The sequence below is a fragment of the Elgaria multicarinata genome, chromosome 9, assembly GCF_023053635.1.
Source record: "Elgaria multicarinata webbii isolate HBS135686 ecotype San Diego chromosome 9, rElgMul1.1.pri, whole genome shotgun sequence".
NCBI classification, from domain to species: Eukaryota; Metazoa; Chordata; class Lepidosauria; order Squamata; family Anguidae; genus Elgaria; species Elgaria multicarinata.
This window is the reverse complement of record NC_086179.1, coordinates 49,578,796-49,602,455: the sequence shown is the minus strand read 5'-3', so window position 1 is coordinate 49,602,455 and position 23,660 is coordinate 49,578,796. Positions and strand designations below refer to the sequence as shown.

The following is a 23,660-nucleotide window of genomic DNA, read 5'->3' as shown; positions in this document are numbered from 1 at the left end:
AACAGATGAAACTAAATCCATACATCCCTAGTTGTGACAGTATTGGATAATGCCAAAGATTTTGAGAAGAGTTGTAGTGCTGGATTTAGTAATTTGTATTTTTTGGGTTGACTGTATGGTTTTAACTAAGTTTCTTAGTGATCTATGTTTAATATTTTATTATTAATTACGTTTAATAAATTTCATTTGTTATATAATATTTATTTACCCCATTTTACATTGTGATAACCTCTGATTGTAAGTAATATAGATTTAGCTGAACTTATTATGATTTATCAATCTGTACAGCACCATGTACATTGATGGTGCTATATAAATAAATAAATAATAATAATAATAATAATAATAATAATAATAATAGCATTTTTTCAATAAATGGACCCTTTTACAGTTATGATCTTCTTTATTTATCTCAACTGTTTTTAAGGGTAGCCTGGGCCACCCACTGTTTTTCCTTAGTGAACAGAGATTTCACACTTGCTAATCTAAAGACAATTCTCTATTCAGTACATCATGCTGGCTTTCAGTACTGTACTCTTAAACTAAATATACTTTTTCAACTCTGTTGTTCTAGTGGAAAGGATGGATGAAAAATGGAATTTTTCTCTTTAGAAAAAGAGTTCCCAGGTTACAGCAGATGCCTGTACTATATATTCATTGCAAAAGTGGAAGGCACTAGTACTACTTATACACTATTGATCAACTTATTGCAATTCAGAAAACCTTGGAGATCTACCCTATTTCTTCGATTCTAAGACACACTTTTTTCCCATATAAACATCTCTAAAAATGGGGTGCGTCTTAGAATCGTGGGTGTGTCTTAGGTTTTTTTTTTCTGTTGGTGGTACTGAAATTAGTGTGCGTCTTACAATCGATGGCGTCTTACAGTCGAAGAAATATGGTACTCACTCAGGGATTAGTAGATCCCACTGTACCTTTTACCTGGCCCTAAGTTAACTGTTTGGAGTAGATTCAGCTTTGAATCTACTTCAGAGCTCATGAAGCAAAGGTGGTACATAGGGAGGAGGCAAAAAGAAAAGAAAAAAGTTCATTATTGTGACCATAAAAGAGTTGTAGATGTATATTTCATTGGTTAAAATACCTGAGTTCAGATGTATGAAAAAATATTTGCCTCTTGATGGTCATCCCAGGAAATGAGTGTCTGTTTAGTACATCAGAATCTTTAGTTAAGGTTAACTCTCAGTGGGGATACTATGTCACATCTGTCATAGGAAATATATTCCTGAACTCTTTTAGTGTGTAAGCAGCTGCAACTATTACAGATTTTACCCAGTGGGACTGCTACTGTAGAGATTTTTAATCTTGTTTCCTACTGCATACTGGAAACATAAAGTTGGAATATGAGGATATGCATATGGATGATATTTTATATCTGATTATATATACACATTTGTTCAATGGCCTTCTTTCTGTTGCTTAGTTCTTGGGGCTTGTCTGTGGCTTCCAAGTTGAGATAGTGACCTGGTTCACATGACACGGTAAGCCACCATGGGTTCATTCACCCATGTGGGCTCCATGCCATGCACCAGCCTCCATTTTGCATATGCACGCCATGACAGGAGTATTCCATAGCTTGTCATGTTGTGAACCAAAAAAGGTGGGTTGCTGGTGTGGTTAACAAACCACCTATAACCCATTGGCTGCTTTAGGGTTGTGCTGGTTTATTAACCATGGCAACAACCCACCCTCACCAAGTTCACACAACACAACATTGAGATTTTTCTTTAAGTTTGCATGAAAATGTGTACACATTTTTGTAGAAATCATACTACCATTCTGATAAATGTTATTCTTTTTGGGGTCATTTTTTGTTTTGTTTTTTGCTTTGTACAGGTGGATACAGATGACTATAAAGCTTCATTTGTCAAAACAAATGATGAGGATAAAACCCTTAATATTTCAGGCTTAAGGGCATTCACAAGGTATTCTGTAGTAGTCACTGCCTTTACAGGAGATATACATGCTGCACATATTGAAGGCAAGTCTAGCACGTCTGTTATTGTTTCCACTTTTGAAACAGGTAAGTAAATGTATTTATTTTAATTTTAATTTTATTTGAATATTTTAAAGCTACCTTTTAGGTCATAGTCCTCACAAGGTGGCTTACAAACAGTATATAAAATACATTTTAAAAATTAACAACTATAAAACAACAGCTTAAAAAATAGGACAAAAACATCCCATAAAAATTTCAAACCATTGAAACATCTCAGCAAATTCACACAAAAAGCCCTCGGCCACTAAAATCCTTAGCTTTTGGGACCTGTGGGCACATTTTGGCAATTTGAACAACTGTCCTGGGCACCACTATAAAATGGCTGCCATAAGAACTGTGGCTAGTCACAAAAGAAAAGTAAACTGCCCGAAAGACTGAGTACAAAGCTGAGGTGCAGCCCAGAGACATTGATGGGAAATGAAGATGGAAGTGGTGAAAGGCCCTCACTTTGCTTTGAAGCAATCCCATGGAGCTCCATCAAATAGGGGGAAATCACACTTGTCTCCTATGGCTTCTCTGCCCGCCCGCCCCCCCCCCCCCCCGTTTTGTTGCTCGATACTTCTTTTTTTTATGGGAGAGGAAAAAGGAAGTTAAAAAGTGCATGGGGCGCCTTTATCGAGCCACTTCTCCTGCACACAGCAGGAGATAGTGGCAACTTCCAACTTACCAGGGGCTTTTTTCGTCGCACAAAGAGGGCTAGAAGGGGTGGGAAGTGTGCGGGACGCATGCGGGAGGCAGACGACAACGTGAGAGGGACCCGCAAAAATCTGTGAGTGCCCAGTAATGAGCATGCAATAAAACACTTGTCTGATGACACCCATGGTCTCCAATGGACCCTGAAGTTGTAAAGGCTGATAAAGTTCTATGCTGGTCACAAATTTACAAAATAAGGATGTTGGGGCATTGGGGGAGGAGAGTTTCACTGGTTGAAAGCAAAACTTGATGGCTCTGCATCCTTTCCAGGGATTGAACGTTTTCTAACTGCAGTAGAAGAAGCCTGTTTTTGTTTGATCACAGGCTATACAAAGCTGTTAAACTGGTGTATCAGTTCTACTCCTTAGGAATATAGAAGCTGTACAAGGAGGTCAGACTATTTGCTGCAAAAGGGTTAATGGCCTACCATGGCTTAGTGTGTTGTCTGAAAAGACTCATTTTTAATCTTTGCAAAGACACCCAGTGCTTGGATGATTTGTTTTTAGTTGAAAGCTACAAAGAACAATTTCAGTGTCCCAATATAAATTTGGAGCCAATCTTGGCTGAGGTATAAATATAATTAATTAATTAATTAATTAATTTTGGAATAAAGAATCAATTATTTAAAATTCTTTCAGTGCCTAGAGAACCACTTAACAACATAACATTTCAGAAGATACCTGATGAAGTAACGAAATTTCAGATGACTTTTATACCACCGTCTGAACACAATGGCAATATTCAGGTATATCAAGCTATGGTGTACAAAGAAGATGACCCAACTGTCTTCCAGGTCTATAATTTAAGTATTGTAGACAGAACAAACAAGTCAGTCACTGCCATGATAGAAGGACTAAAAGGAGGACATACATATAATATCAGTGTAAGTTTTTTTCTTTTTCTTTAATGTTAGGTAGTATCTTTTGAGGCAATCAGTGGGAAAGCTAAGCTAAATCTAAGCCAGAAAGCTTTGCTGTGGAGTAGTTTATAAAGTTAATTAATTGATAAACATATGACTTGATTTCCAGTTATATTTCTCCTGCAATTATCTTTAAGCTGGCAAAAAGAATAATGGAAAGTGGTCAACAAGCATTTGATGCCCTGCCTTGACTTGTACACATAGAAATAAGAACCAAACAACGTATTATGCTAATCATGTAGCACATAGTTGAGTCTTCTCTCTCTCTCCCTCCCTCTCTCTCTCCTCTATTGTAAGCATGTGTGGCCCCAATTCTGATCAACACTACTGTGCTACGAGAGGAAGGACTAAACTTCCTCCCACCATTTTTACCCTAAATACCTCCTTCTCTCCAGGGAGGTTTTTTCTTTTTTTAAAGGAAAATAGTCTCCATTGACACTAATCATTTTTTTTCTTTGTTTTAACCCTTACAGGGATTTGGGGGGAAATGGTGGGGGTGAAGGTTTGACCCTCCACTCTTGGAGCATGGTGGACCTGATCCAAATTGTGGCTGCTTATACTAAAAGAAAGAAAGAAAGAAAGAAAGAAAGAAAGAAAGAAAGATCTCAGCTACATGCTACGCAATTAGCATAACATATAGTTTCGCTCTAAACCCCAACTGATTTAATTGAAACATCGATCGATGTTGGTGTGTCCAGTGACAAAGTCTTACTTTACCCATGTAGCCTTTAAATATCGTATTGGGTATGTGTGTGTGTGTGTGTGTGTGTGTAGAGACACAATGAGACCCAGTTAGTTGACCTCTTGATCATTATATGATTAGGGTAAGTGGACTGAAGTGTAACCCAAAGTTTCATTTATATTTAGGTGTATGCCATCAATGGTGCTGGTGCAGGGCCAAAGATTCAACTCAAAATCACAACAGACATTAAAGGTAGGCTCATATAATGCCTTTATTGTTTATAGTAAAGATAATGGCTATAGAAATATAATGTGCAATCATTTCCATTTGCTTTTCCATACTCTAGGAGACATGTAACCTAGAATGCTTTATCACCTTTTCTCCACTCCCAGCCTTGTTGTAATTGGTTCATATTAACCGTGTGCACTCATTTTGAGCTGTGCTGTGCTGCACGGTATTAAATTGATTCTGGCCCTTCCTGGAGGAGCAGTCTCAGAAGACAGTGCTGGGGGATGTCTGTTCCACCCCATGGCCATTAGCCCATGGGGTGCTGCAAGGTTCCATCCTGTCCCCCATGCTTTTTGACACGTATATGAAACTGTTGGGTGAAGTCATCAGGAGTTTTGGGCTCAAATGACATCACTATGTGGCTTATACTCAGCTCTACCTCTCATGTCCATCTACACTTCCTAGGGAGGCTGTCAAACCCTTGAACCAGTGTCTGGAGACTGTCTTGGGATGGATCAGGGTGAACAAGCTGAAACTTAATCTAGACAAGATGGAAGTACAGTGGGTTGGGAAACCAACTACTCTAGATGGAGGTTACAATTGGTCTTAGAGGGGCTTGCACTCCCCTTAAAGGGCCACGTGCATAGTCTGGGAGTCCTCCTGGACTTCATGCTAACTGGGTAAAACCAGGTGGTTGCAGTATCCAGGAGAGCATTTTCCCAGCTTAAGCTGATACACCAGCTGTGGCCCTATCTAGAGAAGACAGGTCTTGCCTCAGTTATCCATGTACTAGTGACAGGCTACTGTAATGCACTGTACATAGGGCTGCCTTTGAAGATTGCCTGGAAAGTTCAGCTGGTGCAGTGTACAGTATTGGTGGGCGTGAGGCAATCTGATCATAGAATGCCTGTGCTGTGCCAGCTACACTGGTTACCATCATGTTTCCAAGCCCTATTTAAAAAGCTAGTTTTACCATTAAGGCCTTAAACAGTTTTAGACCAAGTTATTGAAATATCCATATTAGCCTGCCTGCACTTTAAAATCAGCAAGAGAAGTCCTTCTTAGTTGCCCACCTCTGAGGCAAGTACACAAGAAAGGACCTTTTCTGTAGTGGCACTATATCTCTGGAATGAGTCTGCTGATGGCCCTCAAAACTTTTAGGAAGGCCCTGAAAACTTATTAATTTTCTTTGACCTTTCCCTGGTTATGTTTTATCAGGCGGGGTTGTAGCTACAATTGTGTGTTGTACGTGTTGGTTTTTTTTTTTAGAACGTTGGTTGTTTCTATTACCGCATCAGTTTTTATTATGTGAATTTTACTGTTGTACACCATCTGGGGGAGGGCTTCTGCCTTGAAAGGCAGCTAAGAAATGCTTTAAAGAAAATATTAAGAGGATTTACCTCAGTACAAAATAGTGGCTTTAAAAGGACTGCAGTAATTGGATTCACAGAACAGCATCATAGCAAACATTTGTCTCAAAACAGAACCATCAAGGCCAAGTAAGAGGCCAATGCCAGTTTATGATACCAGTGGAACTCTACTTGTCACCGCTACAACAATTACAATTCGTATGCCAGTTTGCTATTATAATGATGATCATGGGCCTATCAAGAAAATACAAATTCTTGTTGCAGAAGCAGGAGGTATGGAAAGATGTTTTTCCCCTTTAATTTCTTTTAATTTCTACTTTTTCTTCTCTTCTTTTTCTGTACTTGATTGTACAGACTTCATTTTTAAAAAGAGCCCATCAGTGACTACTGCAAAACTTGCAATATTAGTCAGCTGGCAGGGTTACTTTGTGTTTTGCAGGCTTTTCAGATGCCTAAGGGTTGCAATCCTATCCATATAGTTGCCAGCCCCTGAAATTTGAGCCTGCCGTCTATCCTATGCAGGACAGCTGGAGCACAGAGGGGATCCTCTCCTCTGTGCTCTGGCTACCCTGCATTTTTGCCTAGATGGGCAATTTGGTTTTGAGACCCAATAGGAAGTTGTGTAAAACAACTTCCGTAGTCTCTTCCACCACCCCCATCCCCAGGACCCCCCTTTTGTTCCATTTCTGAGGGCGGAGACATAGCTGGCATGGTGAGAACCGCCCTGGCTACAAGGAAGCAACAAGAACAGTTTCTGGGCTCTGAGGTCGGAGCCCTGGTTTTGACCTCAGTTCCCAGAAACTAAAGAATCCTATGGCCCTCTAGACAGTGTCTAGTGGCCACAGGATTGCTCCCTAAATCTGGGATATAAATGCAACTGAATGAAAGTAGTGGTATTTTCCTTCCATCCTGTGTTGATAATCTGCACTTTACCTCCCTCTCTTATTTCTTGAATGAGTACATGTCACTCCACTTCTGAAATCTCTTCATTGGCTTCCAATTCACTCCAGAATCCAATATAAACTTCTCCTGCTGACCTTCAAGGCTCTTCACGGTCTAGCTCCTCCCTATCTCTCCTCTCTCATCTCACACTATCGCCCCGCTCGGGCTCTCCGCTCCTCTGATGCCATGCTTCTCGCCTGCCCAAGGACCTCCACTTCCCTTACTCGGCTTCGTCCTTTTTCTTCTGCTGCCCCTTACGCCTGGAACGCTCTTCCAGAACACTTGAGAACTACAAACTCAATCACTGCTTTTAAAACTCAGCTAAAAACTTTTCTTTTCCCTATAGCCTTCAAATATTGAGTTTGTTCTGACTCTATACTGTTAGCTTTACCCTACCCGGTGCCTGTTTACACTTCCCTGTGCCTGTTTGCATTCTCCTTCCCGCTTTATTGTTAACTACAACTTATTAGATTGTAAGCCTATGCGGCAGGGTCTTGCTATGTACTGTGTTATCTGTACAGCACCATGTACATTGATGGTGCTATATAAATAAATAATAATAATAATAATAATAACTAGACAAGAATACATGAAATGGGGAAATCCTGGTATCTGAATCCTGCCAGGTTATCCATCGATTGTTGAATCATGTTTCATTCTTATTTTATGTGATTTATTTTTCTTTTTTAATTGAGCATTTCTGCCCAATCTTGCAGACATTTATAGTCATAAGTTACACTCTCTACCATATGTAAAGCTTCACTCATGTCTGTATATATTATATTCAGTAAAATATGTCCACAGAATTATTTCTATATCTAGTTTTATTCTGTGATAGATTCAGAGCATTATACTTCACACTGTTCTCTGATTTTAGTTCAGCATGATGGCAATGTAACTAAGTGGTATGATGCCTACTTCAAGAAACCAAGACCTTATTTTGTAAATGAGGGCTTTCCAAACCCTCCATGTACAGAAGGAGATGAAGGACTAAGCAGTAAAGAAGAAGATATGTATGTAATAGGGGCAGATAGTACATGTATGATACCAGGAAGTGAAGAAAAAATTTGTAATGGCCCATTGAAGCCCAGAAAACAGTACTTGTAAGTATATGATTAATATTTTTCTATTTGTGCAATAGATAAGCAGATATAGATACACACACACACACACACACACTTGGTCAAAAATCTGGAATAGTATTTAAGCTGCATTTAAGAAAACAAAACAAAATATTCTTTCAGATTCAACAAAATTAGAAAAAAAGCTGTCAGATCAAATTTTTAAATACTGTTCTGTTCTATTTGTCCTTCATTTTTCTGAACTGTGAGAATCTCAGGATATTAAAGAACTGCAATGTTTTTTAAATACCCACTTGTTTGCAAATGTACAGAATGAGCAGGTAGCAAGCAAACCAGTATACGGGTAGGGCTTTATAGGCCCAAATCAGTAGTATAACTCATGAGTCATGACTGCTTACAATGGCATTTGCTCTCCCCCTAAGCAATATTAAAATTCTCTTTTAGCGCTCCTTGAAAGTCCCAAATAGATCTTGGTCCTAACTGGCCTCCTATTTTAAAGAAGATAACACAAACAGGTCTCAGACCCCAGTCTGGCAAATAGGTGTGACTTACATTCTAGATACTTTTTGAAGGTTATGTTTGAAACCTAGAGAAAAAGTATTTGCCTTGCAACTGGAAGCTGCTTTTTAGCATCTTTTAGCAGCAGATAGCAGTAAGATAGGATTGGAGTGATTCTATTGCAACTTCCCATTTCATTCCAGTCTCATTGGACTCTTTCTCTGCCCCTTTGTGTTGCCATGAAATGTCTTGTGTGTTGCCTTCTCAGGGCCGGCCCTACCACGAAGTGGGAGCATCAGGCAGCATAATCTGGGAAGAGTGGCTCTTTCCTCTTCCAAAGAGTCTTCTGCTTCTTAGTTCTGCTGGCCGCCTGCATGGTGGGCCTATGCAGACAGACAGCAGGACCAAGAAGTAGCTGCTTCTCCACACGATGCGCCTCCCATTCCACCCTGCACCTCCCAACCCAGCTGGCCTCTGGCTAGGTAGCTTACTTTCTATCCACACGTAAGCGAGCCATCCTTCTCAGCGTGCTACCCAGAAAGGGTTTCACCTTCAGGAGCTGCACAGTGTTTGCATGAGGTTGGGCAAAGTATTTTTGGGATCCCTCTCAATATTTTGCCCAACACTCAGGCGCCATGCAGCTCCTGAAGGTGAAAACACCATATGGACATTGCAACTGGGAGGCGATACATGTACATGTGCAAAGTAACTGCTTAGCTGGCACACGTGTGCCAACAGAAGTAAGCAGGAGGGCGGGTATTGGCAGATGTCCGCTTCAGGTGATGACCTGCCTTGGGCCGGGCCAGTGCCTTGTGGTGCTTTTTCCTTTCCTTTCCTTAATCTCCTGTTCCAACACAGCTGAATCAGATAAGAGTAAATGCATCATCATCATCAAAAAATATTTCTTACCCGCCTCTCCGTTTGGATCGAGGCAGGGAACAGCAATAAGTATAAAATACATAAAACTGAATTAAAAACATAGTATACATTATTAAAACACCCTAAAAACTTCCTAAAATTCCACTGGATAGGCTTGCCAGAATAGATCAGTCTTTATAGCTTTCTTAAATGCTAAAAGACTATTAAGTTAATGAGTCTCCTCTGGCAGGCCATTTCACAGTCTAGGAGCAGCAGAAGAGAAGGTCCTCTGGGTAATACTTGTCAGCCTAATTTTGGCAATCTGAAGTAGATTCTTCCCAGAGGACCTGAGTGTGCGGGGCAGATTGTACAGATGAAGGCGATCCCATGGGTAGCCTGGACCCAAACCATGTAGGGTTTTAAAGGTAATAACCAGCACTTTATACTTTGCCCAGAAACTAATTGGCAGCCAGTGAAGAGATTTTAAAACTGGTTAGAAACTAATCTTCAACTAACAAACAAAATTAAATTTTATGTAATGCAATATTGACCTGAACTCATTGCCACAGAATGAGGTTAAAACATGTGCATTAAATAAAAATAATTCAGATATGATAAGATCACCATAGTTGTACAAGTGGATTATAATTTTAGTTTGATCCGGTCTACTGTAGCTGCATTACCTACACACTGCTTTAGGCCATAATGGAGCACTGATTCTCTTTCAGTGAATATGAACAGACATGGTCATCCCACCTCACCCAGCTGTTGAGGGGATTGGGAGGCCTGTGCCTCCTGTATTCCTGTCCAGCCCACCCGTCTGCTCATTCAAGAAATACATCAAAGTAAGGATATTTATTTTACATCAGTTTGGGAAAAGCAGCCCATACATATAAATACATATCCCTAAACTCTAACTCACAGAAACTAATAAATTATTTGTAATTCATAACTGCCTTTATTTCATTCTCCATTGAAATCCTTTTGTTCTGTGTTTCTAGAAACTATATGGATCTGATTCTAGATGGATGATGGACAGTCTGACCCAAAGTGTTGTTGTTCCTTAATTTATGTATTTTCTGTTACAGATTTAAGTTCAGGGCTACAAATATCAAAGGCCAATTTACAGATTCAGACTACTCGGATCCCATCAAAACTTTAGGTAAAGAAAATGTCACTAGGTACATTTCTTCATAGGAGCAGCACGAAGTGGTGATACTAAATTTGCAGCTGTATATCAGTTGTTATGAAACATTCCTTTTCATGCACACTGCAGAAAATTCAAGTTACAGGGTTACATTGACTTTCATAGTTCCCCTACCTTTGGACAGCCTGGTCATGTCCTCATAGAGGTTCCCCTTTAGATGTTACAAAGGACTTGTGGCAGCTAAATGTATGAGTGACTTGGGGTCACTTGCAGGTGATACTGCGAAACTGCTCAAACAACCACTTAAAGGGCTGTCTCCAGTCTTGACCCTCTTCCCAGGGACAGCCCACTCATGAACCAGGGTGAAGCACTTGCATCAGGCATTGGAACAGGAGGAGTGGTGAATTCCACTGCTCTGCTCTCCCGCGGCCTCCAGCACTTGCCACAGCAAGAGAGTGGCTGGTGGGGCTCTTTAAAGCATCCACCACCACTCTCCTTCTCTCAATGCATGCAGCTGGAAACAGCAGCAGTGGAGCTCTCACGAAACCCACGCAAGCTCCACACCCATTCTTCCATCCGTGTGGCTTTCTAGTAGAGCCGATGCAGCAGCAAAGGTAAAGGTAAGGGAGGTGCAAAACGGTAAGGGGGTGGGGTGGGGGTTGTGGCAGCACAATGCAGTGGCAGCAGTGGCACATCTTCTCTCTTGCCTCCAGCGGCAGGAGAACTTGCACCACTGCACCAGTCTAAACTCTCCCTGGCCATCTACCTGTCCCCAGAGCTGTAGAAACTCTTTATAAGATGTAACTATGCCTCAGAAGGGCAAGGCAGAAAGTCCTGGTGCCCTTATACTAAAATGAATCATGGCTGCTGTGCCTGTGCTAGAACTATGGTCAAGATACAACTCTAATGTCAGGGTACCAGTTACATGCTAATGCCAATACTGAAGCCGTACCGCTGTATCATATGAGAAGCTATAGGCATGCAGCTACTCATAGGATTGATGTGTAAAACATGCACACTTACGCAGTTGTGCTTTTCCACTTTTTGTTGGCCCATTCACTGCACAGTGTGATTATAATTGCATTAGGAAAACTGTAGTCATTATCTCGGCAGTACACGATCTTTTAAAAAGCATTAAAAGCATTTCATTCTGTGCTTTTTGTGTTTGCTAAAATCTGTGATGGTGTGTCCTTAAGGGAGTTTAGCAGAATCACTTTTCCAGAAAATATATCTGCGAAAGTAAACCATATAATACAGTTTTCATATATCAGTTTGTCTTTAAACTAAGTTTCAATCCCAATAGAATACACTTTGTATTACAGGTGATGGACTGTCTGAAAGAGCTGTAGAAATAATACTTGCAGTTACTTTGTGTATACTCTCTGTAATTCTTCTTGTGGCTGCAATTTATGCTTTTGCAAGGTAGGTACATCTCCAGTTGTTTCAACTGAATTATTCTAGATTTAGAGGATGCACTGCTTATTCATTGACCTAGTTCACATGTCACGGAGGCAATTCCTAGGTTGTTTAACCCAGGAATTGTGGGGATGAGCAGACTGTGCAAGCTGCAGACTCATTATCTCTGCTTTCAATCAACAATCCAAGAACACCCCTGTTCCTGGGTTGTTTTGTGATGTGGAGACCCTGAAATCCTGGGTTGTTTATGGGTTAATCCAGAATTATCCCAAGGTTTGTTATTGGGTTAACTCTAAGTTGTTTAATCTATAAACAACTCAAGAGTTTCTTGGTTCTCACATCCTGAAATAATCCAGGAACGGGATGTTCTTGGGTTGTTGATTAAAAGCAGAAATGTGCATGCTGCTCTCATCCCCACAATTCCTGGGTTAAACAACCCAGGAATTGCTGCCATAATACGCGAACTGGGTCATTGAAATTAATTAGATTTTTGACCCTGGATCTAAGATTGCAGTGAGAGTACGCAAGAGAGAAGACAGAGCCAAGTAGTGTAATAATTCCTTGCTGATCTATTGGAGATGGAATTGATCATTCACCTAGCCAGACTTCTCCAACTTAGTGCCCTGCAGATGTTTTGGAGTTAAATTCCCATCAACCCCAAGCAGCATGGCTAATGGTCAGAAAATTTGTAGTCCAAAATATCTGGAGAGCCCAGGGTTGGGGAAAGCTGCCCTAGTTTCAGAAATCTGCATTCAGCAGGGAAGAAGCAGACATCATGCTTGGGTAAAAAGTTGCCACAATGTACAACTTTTATTCAATAATTTACAGGCATTACGCAGCTTCTTAATGAGCCAGCACAGTTGGGGGCAGGGGCAGAAGATAATCAGTCTTACCACTCTTATTCACCATGAGCAACTGACTCAGCTTTTCTTTTAAAATATGTATTGTTTAGAAGGAAATGCTATATGAAAATTCTCTTTAGTTTGAGGAGCTTTATGCAGAACAGTTTATACATCTCTTAGATTCCTGTCCAATATTACAGAAGTTCTATCAAAAACCATAATATAAGTGTAGAAATTGCATTTGTGACTAGGAAAATTGAGGATCTTCCTCATTAATTAATTATGGAAATGCAGTTTATACAAGTCAGCTAGAACAGAACTTTGACCACCTCTGCTGGTCAATGACACAGAAGATACAATGTTTGAAGAAGTCAGCAGATCTGATTTTGTAACAACATTGATTTTATTTATTTATTATTATTATTTTGGAAAATAATGTGTGTGATATATTGGAATTTGTTATTGTACTGCCGAATTTGATTGAAATATCTATTTTCTTTGTTATAAAGAAAAGTATAAATCTCTACTTTCTTATCTTAATATGAGATACAAACCTTTTCCTTTTTCCAGGAAAAAAATACTACAACAGAAATGTTGGGAAATAGATAACAATTGCTTGTACTTCCAGACGTTTCATCTTATTTTTAGTGTTTCCATATTGCTACCACTTTGAAACACCAAATACATCTTTCACAAAAGCTCCAGTGAATTCAGGAATTATGAATAATACTGAATATTCTTTTTTTATTGAATTTCCTCTGGTCTTTGGCTTAGAATACGACAAAAGCAAAAAGAAGGAGGCACATACTCTCCACGGGATGCAGAAATTATTGACACTAAATTCAAGCTAGATCAGTTGATCACAGTGGCAGACCTGGAAATGAAGGATGAGAGATTTACACGGTAAGCATACTCCTTAGGCAAAACAGTAGTTCAGGGGGTCTGTAGCCATGACCCCACTGTGACCTTTTACTTGTTTGGAAGTGTTTGCGGTGTTCTTATTTACACAGGTCACAAAGATCCTCTTTCAAAGGGTGACCTCCAGACACTTCTCTCAGGAATTCAGATAATCATTTGCTCTTCCCCACTTTGGAATAAGGCCACAATGCAAATAGTTATATAATTCTACCAAGAACATTTGCTGTGTGTGTGTGTGTGTTTTAATTACACATGTAATCTCTCTGAATAGTTTTGATGTTAAGTGTGTTGTTGTTGTTGTTTTGAGGACCAAATATGCAGGCTCTCTTAATACTCTGAGAGCTTGTTACTGATGTTCACTTTGACTCAGAGCAATTCAATATCATGTCACTCTAAGCCATCTGGCCACCTTTCAAAAATCTGTCAACGCTAGAGTCAGTGTACTGTGGTAGAGAGATTGTTGGATTTCAACCAGGGAGACGTGGGTTCAAATCCCTGCTCAGTCACAAAGTTCATTGCATAACTTTGGGCCAGATCTCACAGGATCGGTCTGATGTTAAAACAGGAGAATGTGACAAGGACCCAGTTCTCACATCACAACAACCCAGCATATTTTAAAACCCTGGGTTGTCATGAGCAAGCAAGAACAAGTGAGTGTGCCAGTGCCCATGCACCAAACACTCCCACTGCAAGCAGGAGACGGAAAACAAGCCAGGGATGCTTGGTGCCTGAGTTGTTTAGCATTGTTTGCAGACCAGAACTTTGGGGTGTTGGAGGAGAGACAACTCAGAGTTGGAACTCAGAGTTAAGCTCAATGTTGTGGGGTATGAACCAGGCCATAAATACTCCTATCCTGGAGGAAAAACAGGATAAAATGTGGTATATTGATTAAAAAAAACACCTCTAGCAGTATTTGGGATGGAATAATACAAATACTTTTTAATTACTATTAAAACACTTCAGTGTTTATTTCTGAGACCTGTTTTTAGCAGTTCATTCCCACCCACCCCTCAATAGAAGTAATAAGCAGTATAAGTATTGTTCATATTAAGTAAACACCTAATATTTTAGAATTTATCACATCTCCATCTACAACTTAGGCAGCTTTCGGGGTCCTGAGTTGCACTTACAATATCCAAAGCTGCTGCTGTTGTTGCACATTTGCATTTGCATGGCGTGTGATGCCATATAAGCACAGGTTAATCTGAAAGTTTGAGAATGGATACTTAAAGTAACACATAAAATAACATACACCCTAAAAAGGAGTCTATGATTGAGAATTTGAATGTAAACAGAGTTAATTTCATTGATTACATAGAGATGGAATCAATATAGGCTGCCATCCTTACCCACTTACTTGCGAATAAACCCCATTGAACTTAGTGGAACGTACTTCTGAGTAGACATTGTAGAGGATTGCACTGTTTAATACAAATACTTCAGCTTAACTGGGTAGTGGATCCAACTGTGAGTCATCCTATTGGCCAGGCCTTTAGGATGACTCGCTCAGAACCTTTCTGAGGCAAACATGCGTAAAGGATGGCACAGTTTAATGGGTCTTCCACCTATTTTGACAAGTTAAGTAAGTGCAAGGTGTCATGCACTTGCAGTGAGTGAGATATACTCATTGAACATTGAATGAGATGTATATTATTATAGTCAACTCATGACTATAATAAGCTCCTAGTGTCCTGAGTTCATGAGCTTACCCTAGCTTGACAAAGAATTGGTTCACATTTGTGACAGCAATCATAACTATTGGCCAGGATACAGACAATTACACCCTCTCCTTGGCTCCCATATACTTGCAGTTCCCATGAAGACCTTAATGTATGAATTACCCCTCTGTGCGATTGAGTATGCTCATGAATATGGCTGATTTCTGCATGTACTGCCAATGAGCTTAACTTGAAAACTGATCTTTAATACATATAGAACCTCAGAGGAAAAAAACTGGTTCCCCCCTCCCCCCAGTCAGTGCAGGAGGTGAGGTCTAAAATTATTTAAATATTCTAACTTCTATAGAAAATTTAGACTAGTTATTAGCCAGCTTCCTATTTAATTTTTGTGTAAAATCTAGTTATTTTAGGTATTGAATAAATGATAAGTGTATTGTTATAGAAAACTGTGCTAATTTAATGAGGGTTGTGGTAGTGAATTCTTTCAACAATTATAAGTCCTATTAAAGCCAAGGAATATTTACATATGCTGACTTGCAAACTTGCAGTCTCTCAAATACCTTCCTTGGTAAGGCTGGAAAGCCAAGTTACTTTTTCACCAATGTTTCTGTTGCAAATTATATTATTTGTGGTGGCAGCCACTTAATGTAACATATTAATTAGCTCAAAGATGGATGGCTTACCTAACCTTGCCCGGGAAATCTCACAAACCGTAGGTGGCTAGCAGCATTTTGAAGTTGAGTGGTCCTTTGCAGAGCATGAAGAATCATCTACAGGACTGATAAATGTGCCACAGTTTGCGAGCCTAGAATGCCTATTCAACTAAAAAATTGTTAACATAATGGAAATATTTACTTCAGGAGACAGATGAAGAACTTTATAAACCTAACACTTTCTTGCATTTAAACTTCATTTTTTTTAAAAAAAAATGTCATTGAATTTATTTCAGTGTCTGCACGTTAACATATGTAACCTTTTATCTGAATAAGAATGCCAGTCTCTGTTTGAATACTTAATTATGAATGGATTTTGTTTCCAGATATTCTTCCTTTTTCTTTAGACGCAAGGAGATATTTGTCATCCAGTAAGTTACTGCATGGCTGAAGAGTCCATGTGTGGTTTCCAATGTGCTGTGTTCATTTGTGTGATATTAGGCTCTATTGATGTTCATCTGAAACAACGTTTTTCTTAGTGCATTTTGAAACCTTTAATACTGGGTTATGATAACGTTTGTTTTCATATCATTAATAGGCAATGCACAGTCTTTCCAGATGACAGAAAAATTGAGATGTTATCACTAGTGCTATATTAGCACATGCTTGATCCAGCATCAGTAGTGAAATATCCTATTCCCACACACTGATAGTTGATAGGTAGCCCTGCTGTGTGGGTAGATAACATGTTTTCTGCTTTAAAAACACAAATCAGGATAAAACACACACACAGAGCTTTCAAAACATAAATTTAAAAAGAAAAAGGTTTACACAATGGCTGGACATTGTTATATGGGAGAAGAGGAAGCATTGCTGGTGTTTGCAACTTATTCTTTTCTTTTTAAAGGGCTGAAATTGAGGTCCTTTCTTGTAAACAGTCATGTGGATCACATGGAAAATCTGAGCAACAGCTGCATATTTATAGTGTGAGAAGGTCACCTAAAAAGGCCCTTTGAGTAGATTCAAGTAATCATTTTACCTGTGGTGAAATGATAGAAATCTGTTTAGGAAAGGTTCAACTCAAGCTTAGTAGGGTTTACTTTTGAGGTTTGCCAAAGCTGTGTTGTCCTGAAGACTAAAGCAATTTAGAATCTTCCAACAACTCAGTTCCTGTGAGGTGATTGCAGAGAGTCACCTTGAAGTGGAAAAAAATGACAATACAAGTTACTATTGGTGTTGTACTATAATTCTCATACTGAAACAACAATGAAAAGAAAAAAAGTTCCTAGATGATATTAGGTATTTGCATTTTGTGTTTTGCAAATAGTGTTTGTGTGGTGATCAGGATTCAGAATTGTATATTGCAGTTTTCTTAAACCACCATATGAAAAGAATACCATAAAATGTAAAATAGCCTCATGAAAATGTAATATGATTTCTAAGTGTGTGTGTGTGTGTGTGCGTGTGCTTTTTAATAAACATTTTAAAAGTTGAAAAAACAGCACATACAATATGTGCTTCTGATAAGTACACAATAATATTCTATATTTTACTCATAACATCAATGATGCATTAGATGGGTGACAAATTACTTTTCACACAAAATATTTGGGATGAAAAGTACTTTGAGGGTTGCCAGGTAAAAAATAAAATATGTTCTGTGTGTGTGTGTGTGTGTGTGTGTGTAGAGAGAGAGAGAGAGAGAGAGAGGGTGTGTGTGTTTATGTCTGAGACCAGGGGTCTAAGCCCTAGCCATCATAGGCTAGGGCTTAAGCCAGCCTTAGCCTATGCCAGAGCAATAGTGGATCTGTAGCCCAAAACATCTTGAAGGCCACAGCACCTCCATCCTCCTTTAGACTATTATGAAGTAATCTAAGGTCTGGTATTAAGTTCCAGCCTGGTAGTTTAGGGGGGGAAGTGTTATAAGGGCTTTTCATAAGGAATTATTGTTCTATACTATCTTTGAGGGGTTAGACCTATGAAGATCTCATTTAACTTGTTGAAAATTATTTCCTTGGTTATTCCTATCAAGTGCTTTTGGTGCTTATGAGTTAAGCCTTTAGTCTACATATTCATTTCTGTGGCTTTCTATTGAACAAGATGTAATTCCCAATAGATTTCAACTGACTGACCCAGGGAGTAAGCTGATTCTGTGTGACAACATGAACTCCAGTCACCATTGCCAACATAAATAAATGGGTTCTTTTTAAATCTAGTCAAATAACTTGAATGAGGGGGAAAGGGAAAAAGTCATACTGAACTGAAACTTCAGCTAGGCTCAAAGGCTTCACGTATCATTCAAGACAAGATAAATATTACAAACTCTCATATACTGCAGTTGTTTTTGTATAGAAATATTTACAATAATCTTAAAATGTCTTTTCCAAACTGTAATGGGAGGTTTGTCCATTGAACTGCTTTGAATCACTGCATAAAACATCCTGAGACTTGGGTCTCTTGCATAGTTTTCTCGCATGTAGTTATATTGCAATGATAGTACTAGTCAGTAATTGGGAGAAAATCACTGTGTTGGTAATCTTCCATTTTCTGTAAGTCTTATTACTGTGTCCTGAGTAAGTTAACATTTCTTTCACAGAATGCATTTGAATTTCTTAGATAATGTTCTTGTGAGTAGGTTCTTATTCTCCTACAGATTAGTACAACTTCCTGCATAATGAAGCTGATGGGGGAGGGGGGATAAATTCATATATATTAGCAATTACCTAATGAGCTTAGTGTTGGTTGGTTCCAATCCAGTCGCATATATCCTATGGTTCTGTATACAATAATCTTCCTGTTCAAAAACTGCCCTATTCTGATTACCCATTGGAGGATGGAAGGATGAATGTCCTTAGTCCCCAAACAGATGATCAGCACCATCTGCTCTTACCTTCTGTTTGGAACTGTGCATATGGCACTGATTCAGCAAAGATTGCTGCACATTTACTGTTTCATGCTAGGTGGCACTGTTACCCCCATGGAACCTGATCCAGAAGAGTTATTTGTACGCAGAAGCCTGTTCTCATATGTTAAGTTACCCTTGATGGATCAGGCTGTTTCAATCAAGATTACACTTGTCTTGGTTATGATTATAACACTGTAAGCTGCAATCTTACTCAAATTTTCATGAGTTGAAGCTCTACCTAACCTGATGGCATATATTTCCAAATGTTCAGGGGATCAGGCTGCAAGTGAACTAGGGTGTTAAGTGAATAAAGCCAAGCTACTGCCAGAACCATATCTGATATCTTTCAAAAATCTAAGAACCATAAAGAAATTTACTTCCAAGTAAACATGAATAGGATTGCAAATCTCCTTGCATTGTTTCATTTTCCTAATGCAGAATAAAACAACCAGTATTCTTAGGTGACTAGAAAATTGCAATCAAGTATAGTTTTTATCTGAATCTAGCACTAGGTTAGTAAAAAGAGCATTTGTCAGTGTGCTGTTCATTCTTTCTGGAATTTCATGAAGGATAAGGGCCAAATCTTCAAAACTATATTCTGTACATTAGATATCTGAACTGATATATGGTATAGATGAAGCACAATCCAAAATTCAGCTAAAATGAAATTCTGTAATTTTGAAGACACATGATTTTTTTCCCTTTTTATCTATAGTTTTTAGATTTTAAAGTTCTTGAATTTAATTACCTGGCTTCTTCAACTAAGAAGGTGCAAATATTTCTTTGAGAAATACTTTAAAAGCAGCATTTTATTTATCTATTACATTTATATACCTCCCCATAGCTGAAGCTCTCTGGGCGGTTTACAAAGATTTTCAGTAAAAATGTCTTGGGGAGTGTCTAATGCTGGCCATGCCCTAGTGGGACCTCATACTATCACAAAAGGAACCTAGCAGTTCCTGAAGTAATCTGAAATGAGCAGAAATGATCATAAACAGGAGAGTTTGTAGAAGGGAGCTCAGCTGACCAGTCCCGTTCTGGAAATGAATATTTCTGCTCATTTCCAGTGTTACTTTTAGAATGGCTAATTCTTTGTTGACCAGGGGATTGGCCCTGAGAGTGCTGCGGCACCAACAGAGGGTGGAGTGGCTGTATTAGATTCTACCCTTTATGTTTATTAGCAGAACATTCCTATTCATACTTCACTTCACTTAAAAAGTCATTTAAATGTATTTATTAATATTATGATGTCAAATATGTAATTCATATTTTTATTATCTTTGTAAAATGTTCTTTCTGAATTGGATAGGTCTCCTGATATTTTCTTGGTTAGATTTACATAGTTCATGGGAAATATTTCAGCAACTTCCTACTGCCATGAGTCTTAGCTAGTGGATTACTACATTCACATTCAGCAACTGAATTCTGAATTGGTTGGTTGTAATAAGTGAAATTCCTAACAACTTCCATTGAAATCCGGTTATAAAACTGGGAATTTGTCCAACCAATTACATTGAAGCCAGTACACTTTCTAAATATGCCTAAATACAGACAGAAAAGAAATGGCCATTAGGGTTTAGCTTCTTCATTGTAATACCATGGTGTAAAAGTATGTGGGAAACTTGTCAAGTGTTAGAAACCTTTATTGGAATAACTAGAAGTCATAATTCTTCAGAAATTATTTTTTGTTCTCACATCCCACTCATATTTCATAGCTTGGGAATTCAGTCTGTGAATATATATCCCCAAAATAAATATATTTATTTGTATTGCAGTTTCATTTTCCAGTATTACTCAAACTTTTAAATTGCTCCTTCCTTTGCAGTTGCTGCATCCATCTGGAGGGTCTAGATCCCATGCCAAAAGTAGTATAAGAAAGCATCATGTGCTACTTTAAAATGTAGCACATTTCTCTTCAAGAAATGAGAGGTCATCCTGGAGATGACCGCTCATTTCCCAAAATTAGCAGCACCTGCCAACTTCTTGAGCCTGGGAGGGAAATAGAGTGTTCGCTGCCAAATATCTATAGAGGATGAGCCCGATGATATGTTCAGGCAGAGAGAGGATCTGGCTTCTAAAAAGAGTTGCTGGGAGGAGTCAAGCCCCAGACCATCCAACCTCTGAAGGAACCCTGCCCAAACTCAAGACATTGGCCACTTGTAACTTTACGTGCGGATCAATTTTGCTTGATCCTGACAAGCAAAAAAAAAATGCAGACATATATGAAGCATACGATTACATCAAGTGTTCCTCTGTGTGTGCTTTAAAAAGCTTTCTATGGAACACAAGAATACTATGGCATATCAAGCTGTAATAACATTGACCTTGATGAAGGAATTTTCTTTTGACTTTTGTGAGCACAGGAGTTTGAAGAGGATATAAAAAGAATAATAGTGTAAACTTTCCTCTAAAAACCCAGCAAATATGACTTTTGTCCACAAAGCACTTGTGCTTAATTATCTTACACTATACCAATCAAACTTGAAATGTCATAGTGCCTAGATCTTTCCCATAGTATTCGCACACTTGCTTTAATATCCCATGAGTCAGCAATTTTAAAATTCACTTAAAAATGAATCACTGGAAATACTGAATGCACTTTTAACTCCTTAGTTTTTCTCTCTGTTGCGTCAAAAACTTAACCAGAATGCAAAATGTTATCTGTTTCACAACTTACCTCATTTAACATAATCTCTGTTGCAGGTTACTTAGTTATAGAAAATCCATCAAGTAAGTTGACTGCTGATTTTTACATTGTGGCTATAGATATATTTTAGTTTGATGAGTCGTAATGTGTGGTTCCTTTTTGTATATTTATTAGAAAAAGCTCCAAGCTGTGTATAAATCATAAAAGCATGACTAATTGCATGGTAACTGGAGAAATGCTTTCTCTCTCTCTGGGGTGAAACCTGCATGTCTGTGTTTTAGCTTGGCAAGTAATACAGGGATATTTAACTCCTTGGGGTTTAAAAACCATGTCATTATGGGAATGAAGTCACTGCTATATTTTATGTATCTAAAGCCCTGTATTGTATAAAGTGGTTTCTGTGTGACAAAAGAAGCATTATGTGCTTCCATTGAACTGAAAGGTGACTTAGAAATATACATAAATATCAAAAGATTGCATTTTGGAATAATCACGTTTGTAAAACACAGTTTGTAGACAACAGTTGTGTTATATCACCTAAATAAGGGGCAGTTAAAGTGGGGAAAGGTTATTATTTCAAAAGAATTCCAAACCTAAACTAAACAGTTTCCTTTTGTAAACTATTCATTTAACTATATTTCTCTTAATTTTATTATACATGTGGAAAACAGTATTTTAACGTTCTTCTGGATAGACACTTCTTTTTAAGCCCTAAGCTACCTTAACTCATTTCTCCTTATTTCTAGGCCAATAGGCAAGAAATGTTTTCTACAACATGTTGAAGAGCTTTGTACAAACAACAACCTAAAGTTTCAGGAAGAATTTTCGGTATGTTACCAGCAGTTGTCACAACATTGCAAGACCTCCACTCGTTTCATGTGTCACATTTCATGTCCATTTTAAGCAGGCAAGGCCACAAAGTAGTCTGGCCTTGATCATCAATACTCAATTACCAACTTGATTGTTTAGAAAGTAATGCTACACTCATTTGGGTACTACTGTCTTCTTATTGCAGTATGATCAGATTTATTCATACAGTGATTTTTCTTAAGCCACCCATGTAAAAACAACATATTCATGAGCTGAAAAAATACATATTAAAACCTCAATTTTTGCTATATATTTGTGTGTGATTAAAAGTTTATATCAGTGACTCTTACACTGGGAGAGGGATGCCCCTTGAAGGGCATGGAATATCTTGAATATGGGCATGAGGTTTCAGAATGAAATAAGATCCTGATGCAGGTGAACCCTTCCTCTTGGATTATTATTATTATTTATTACATTTATATACCGCCTCATAGCCGAAGCTCTCTGGGCAGTTTACAAAAGTTATTGGGTATGAGGTTACTGCTCCCCCACATGTCACATCCCTCCAAGTTGATTTGGAAAGAATTGCTGCTTAATTTGAATGGTGTATCAGGAAGAGTTCAAAGATGTGTTGTTCTGTTCCCTTCTCTAATGCTGGTGTTATATTAATGATCCGATCCACTATTAACTGCATGTACATGAAAGATGCAAAAGCATGCTCTTCTGTAGAACCAATTATTGATGCTGCCTTGCCACAGAGAGAGACAAGGACAAAAGGTAGAATATATAGAAGGAGAATCCAATATCAACATGTTTGAGAAACACTGGTTTACTTCTTAAAATTATATATTTTATTAATACTGTTGTACTCTATTAGATTTTTGTGAGTATATTATAGTAGAGCTTGTATCATACTGTAAAGAGAATTGTCAGATATATACAAACTTAAACTGCAATTCTCAGTCCACTTGCTCTTAAGAAATATACTTTACTTTAAATTAAATTTACTTTAATTGTGAATATTAAAGTTAAGTAGATTGTGGACTGTACCTTCTCTGGATACAATCCTGATTCACTTGATGTAAATGCCCGGTTTCTAACTTTTGCTCAGTTCATTCATTATCTGGGGCCTTTGTGTGATGGTATTTGTTCCTTCCTTTCCACTGTTGTTGTTGTTTATTTGTTCAGTCGCTTCTGACTCTTCGTGAATTCATGGACCAGCCCACGCCAGAGCTTTCTGTCGGCCGTTGCCACCCCTAGCTCCCCCAAGGTCAAGTCTGTCACCTCCAGAATATCATCCATCCATCTTGCCCTTGGTCGGCCCCTCTTCCTTTTGCCTTCCACTTTCCCTAGC

General features: G+C 38.6%; 1 protein-coding gene across 1 annotated transcript in view; it reads left to right on the top strand.

Annotated features, from left to right (window-relative positions):
- The window catches only part of PTPRQ (protein tyrosine phosphatase receptor type Q), a 131,294-nt gene that overhangs the window by 87,702 nt on the left and 19,932 nt on the right, over window positions 1-23,660 (top strand). The window contains exons 45-55 of the mRNA XM_063134713.1: window positions 1,855-2,041; window positions 3,349-3,593; window positions 4,497-4,563; window positions 6,024-6,182; window positions 7,729-7,954; window positions 10,378-10,451; window positions 11,759-11,858; window positions 13,469-13,597; window positions 16,331-16,375; window positions 21,553-21,579; window positions 22,243-22,324. Coding sequence (XP_062990783.1) covers window positions 1,855-2,041; window positions 3,349-3,593; window positions 4,497-4,563; window positions 6,024-6,182; window positions 7,729-7,954; window positions 10,378-10,451; window positions 11,759-11,858; window positions 13,469-13,597; window positions 16,331-16,375; window positions 21,553-21,579; window positions 22,243-22,324 — 1,341 coding nt within the window. The remainder of the gene's footprint in view (window positions 1-1,854; window positions 2,042-3,348; window positions 3,594-4,496; window positions 4,564-6,023; window positions 6,183-7,728; window positions 7,955-10,377; window positions 10,452-11,758; window positions 11,859-13,468; window positions 13,598-16,330; window positions 16,376-21,552; window positions 21,580-22,242; window positions 22,325-23,660) is intronic.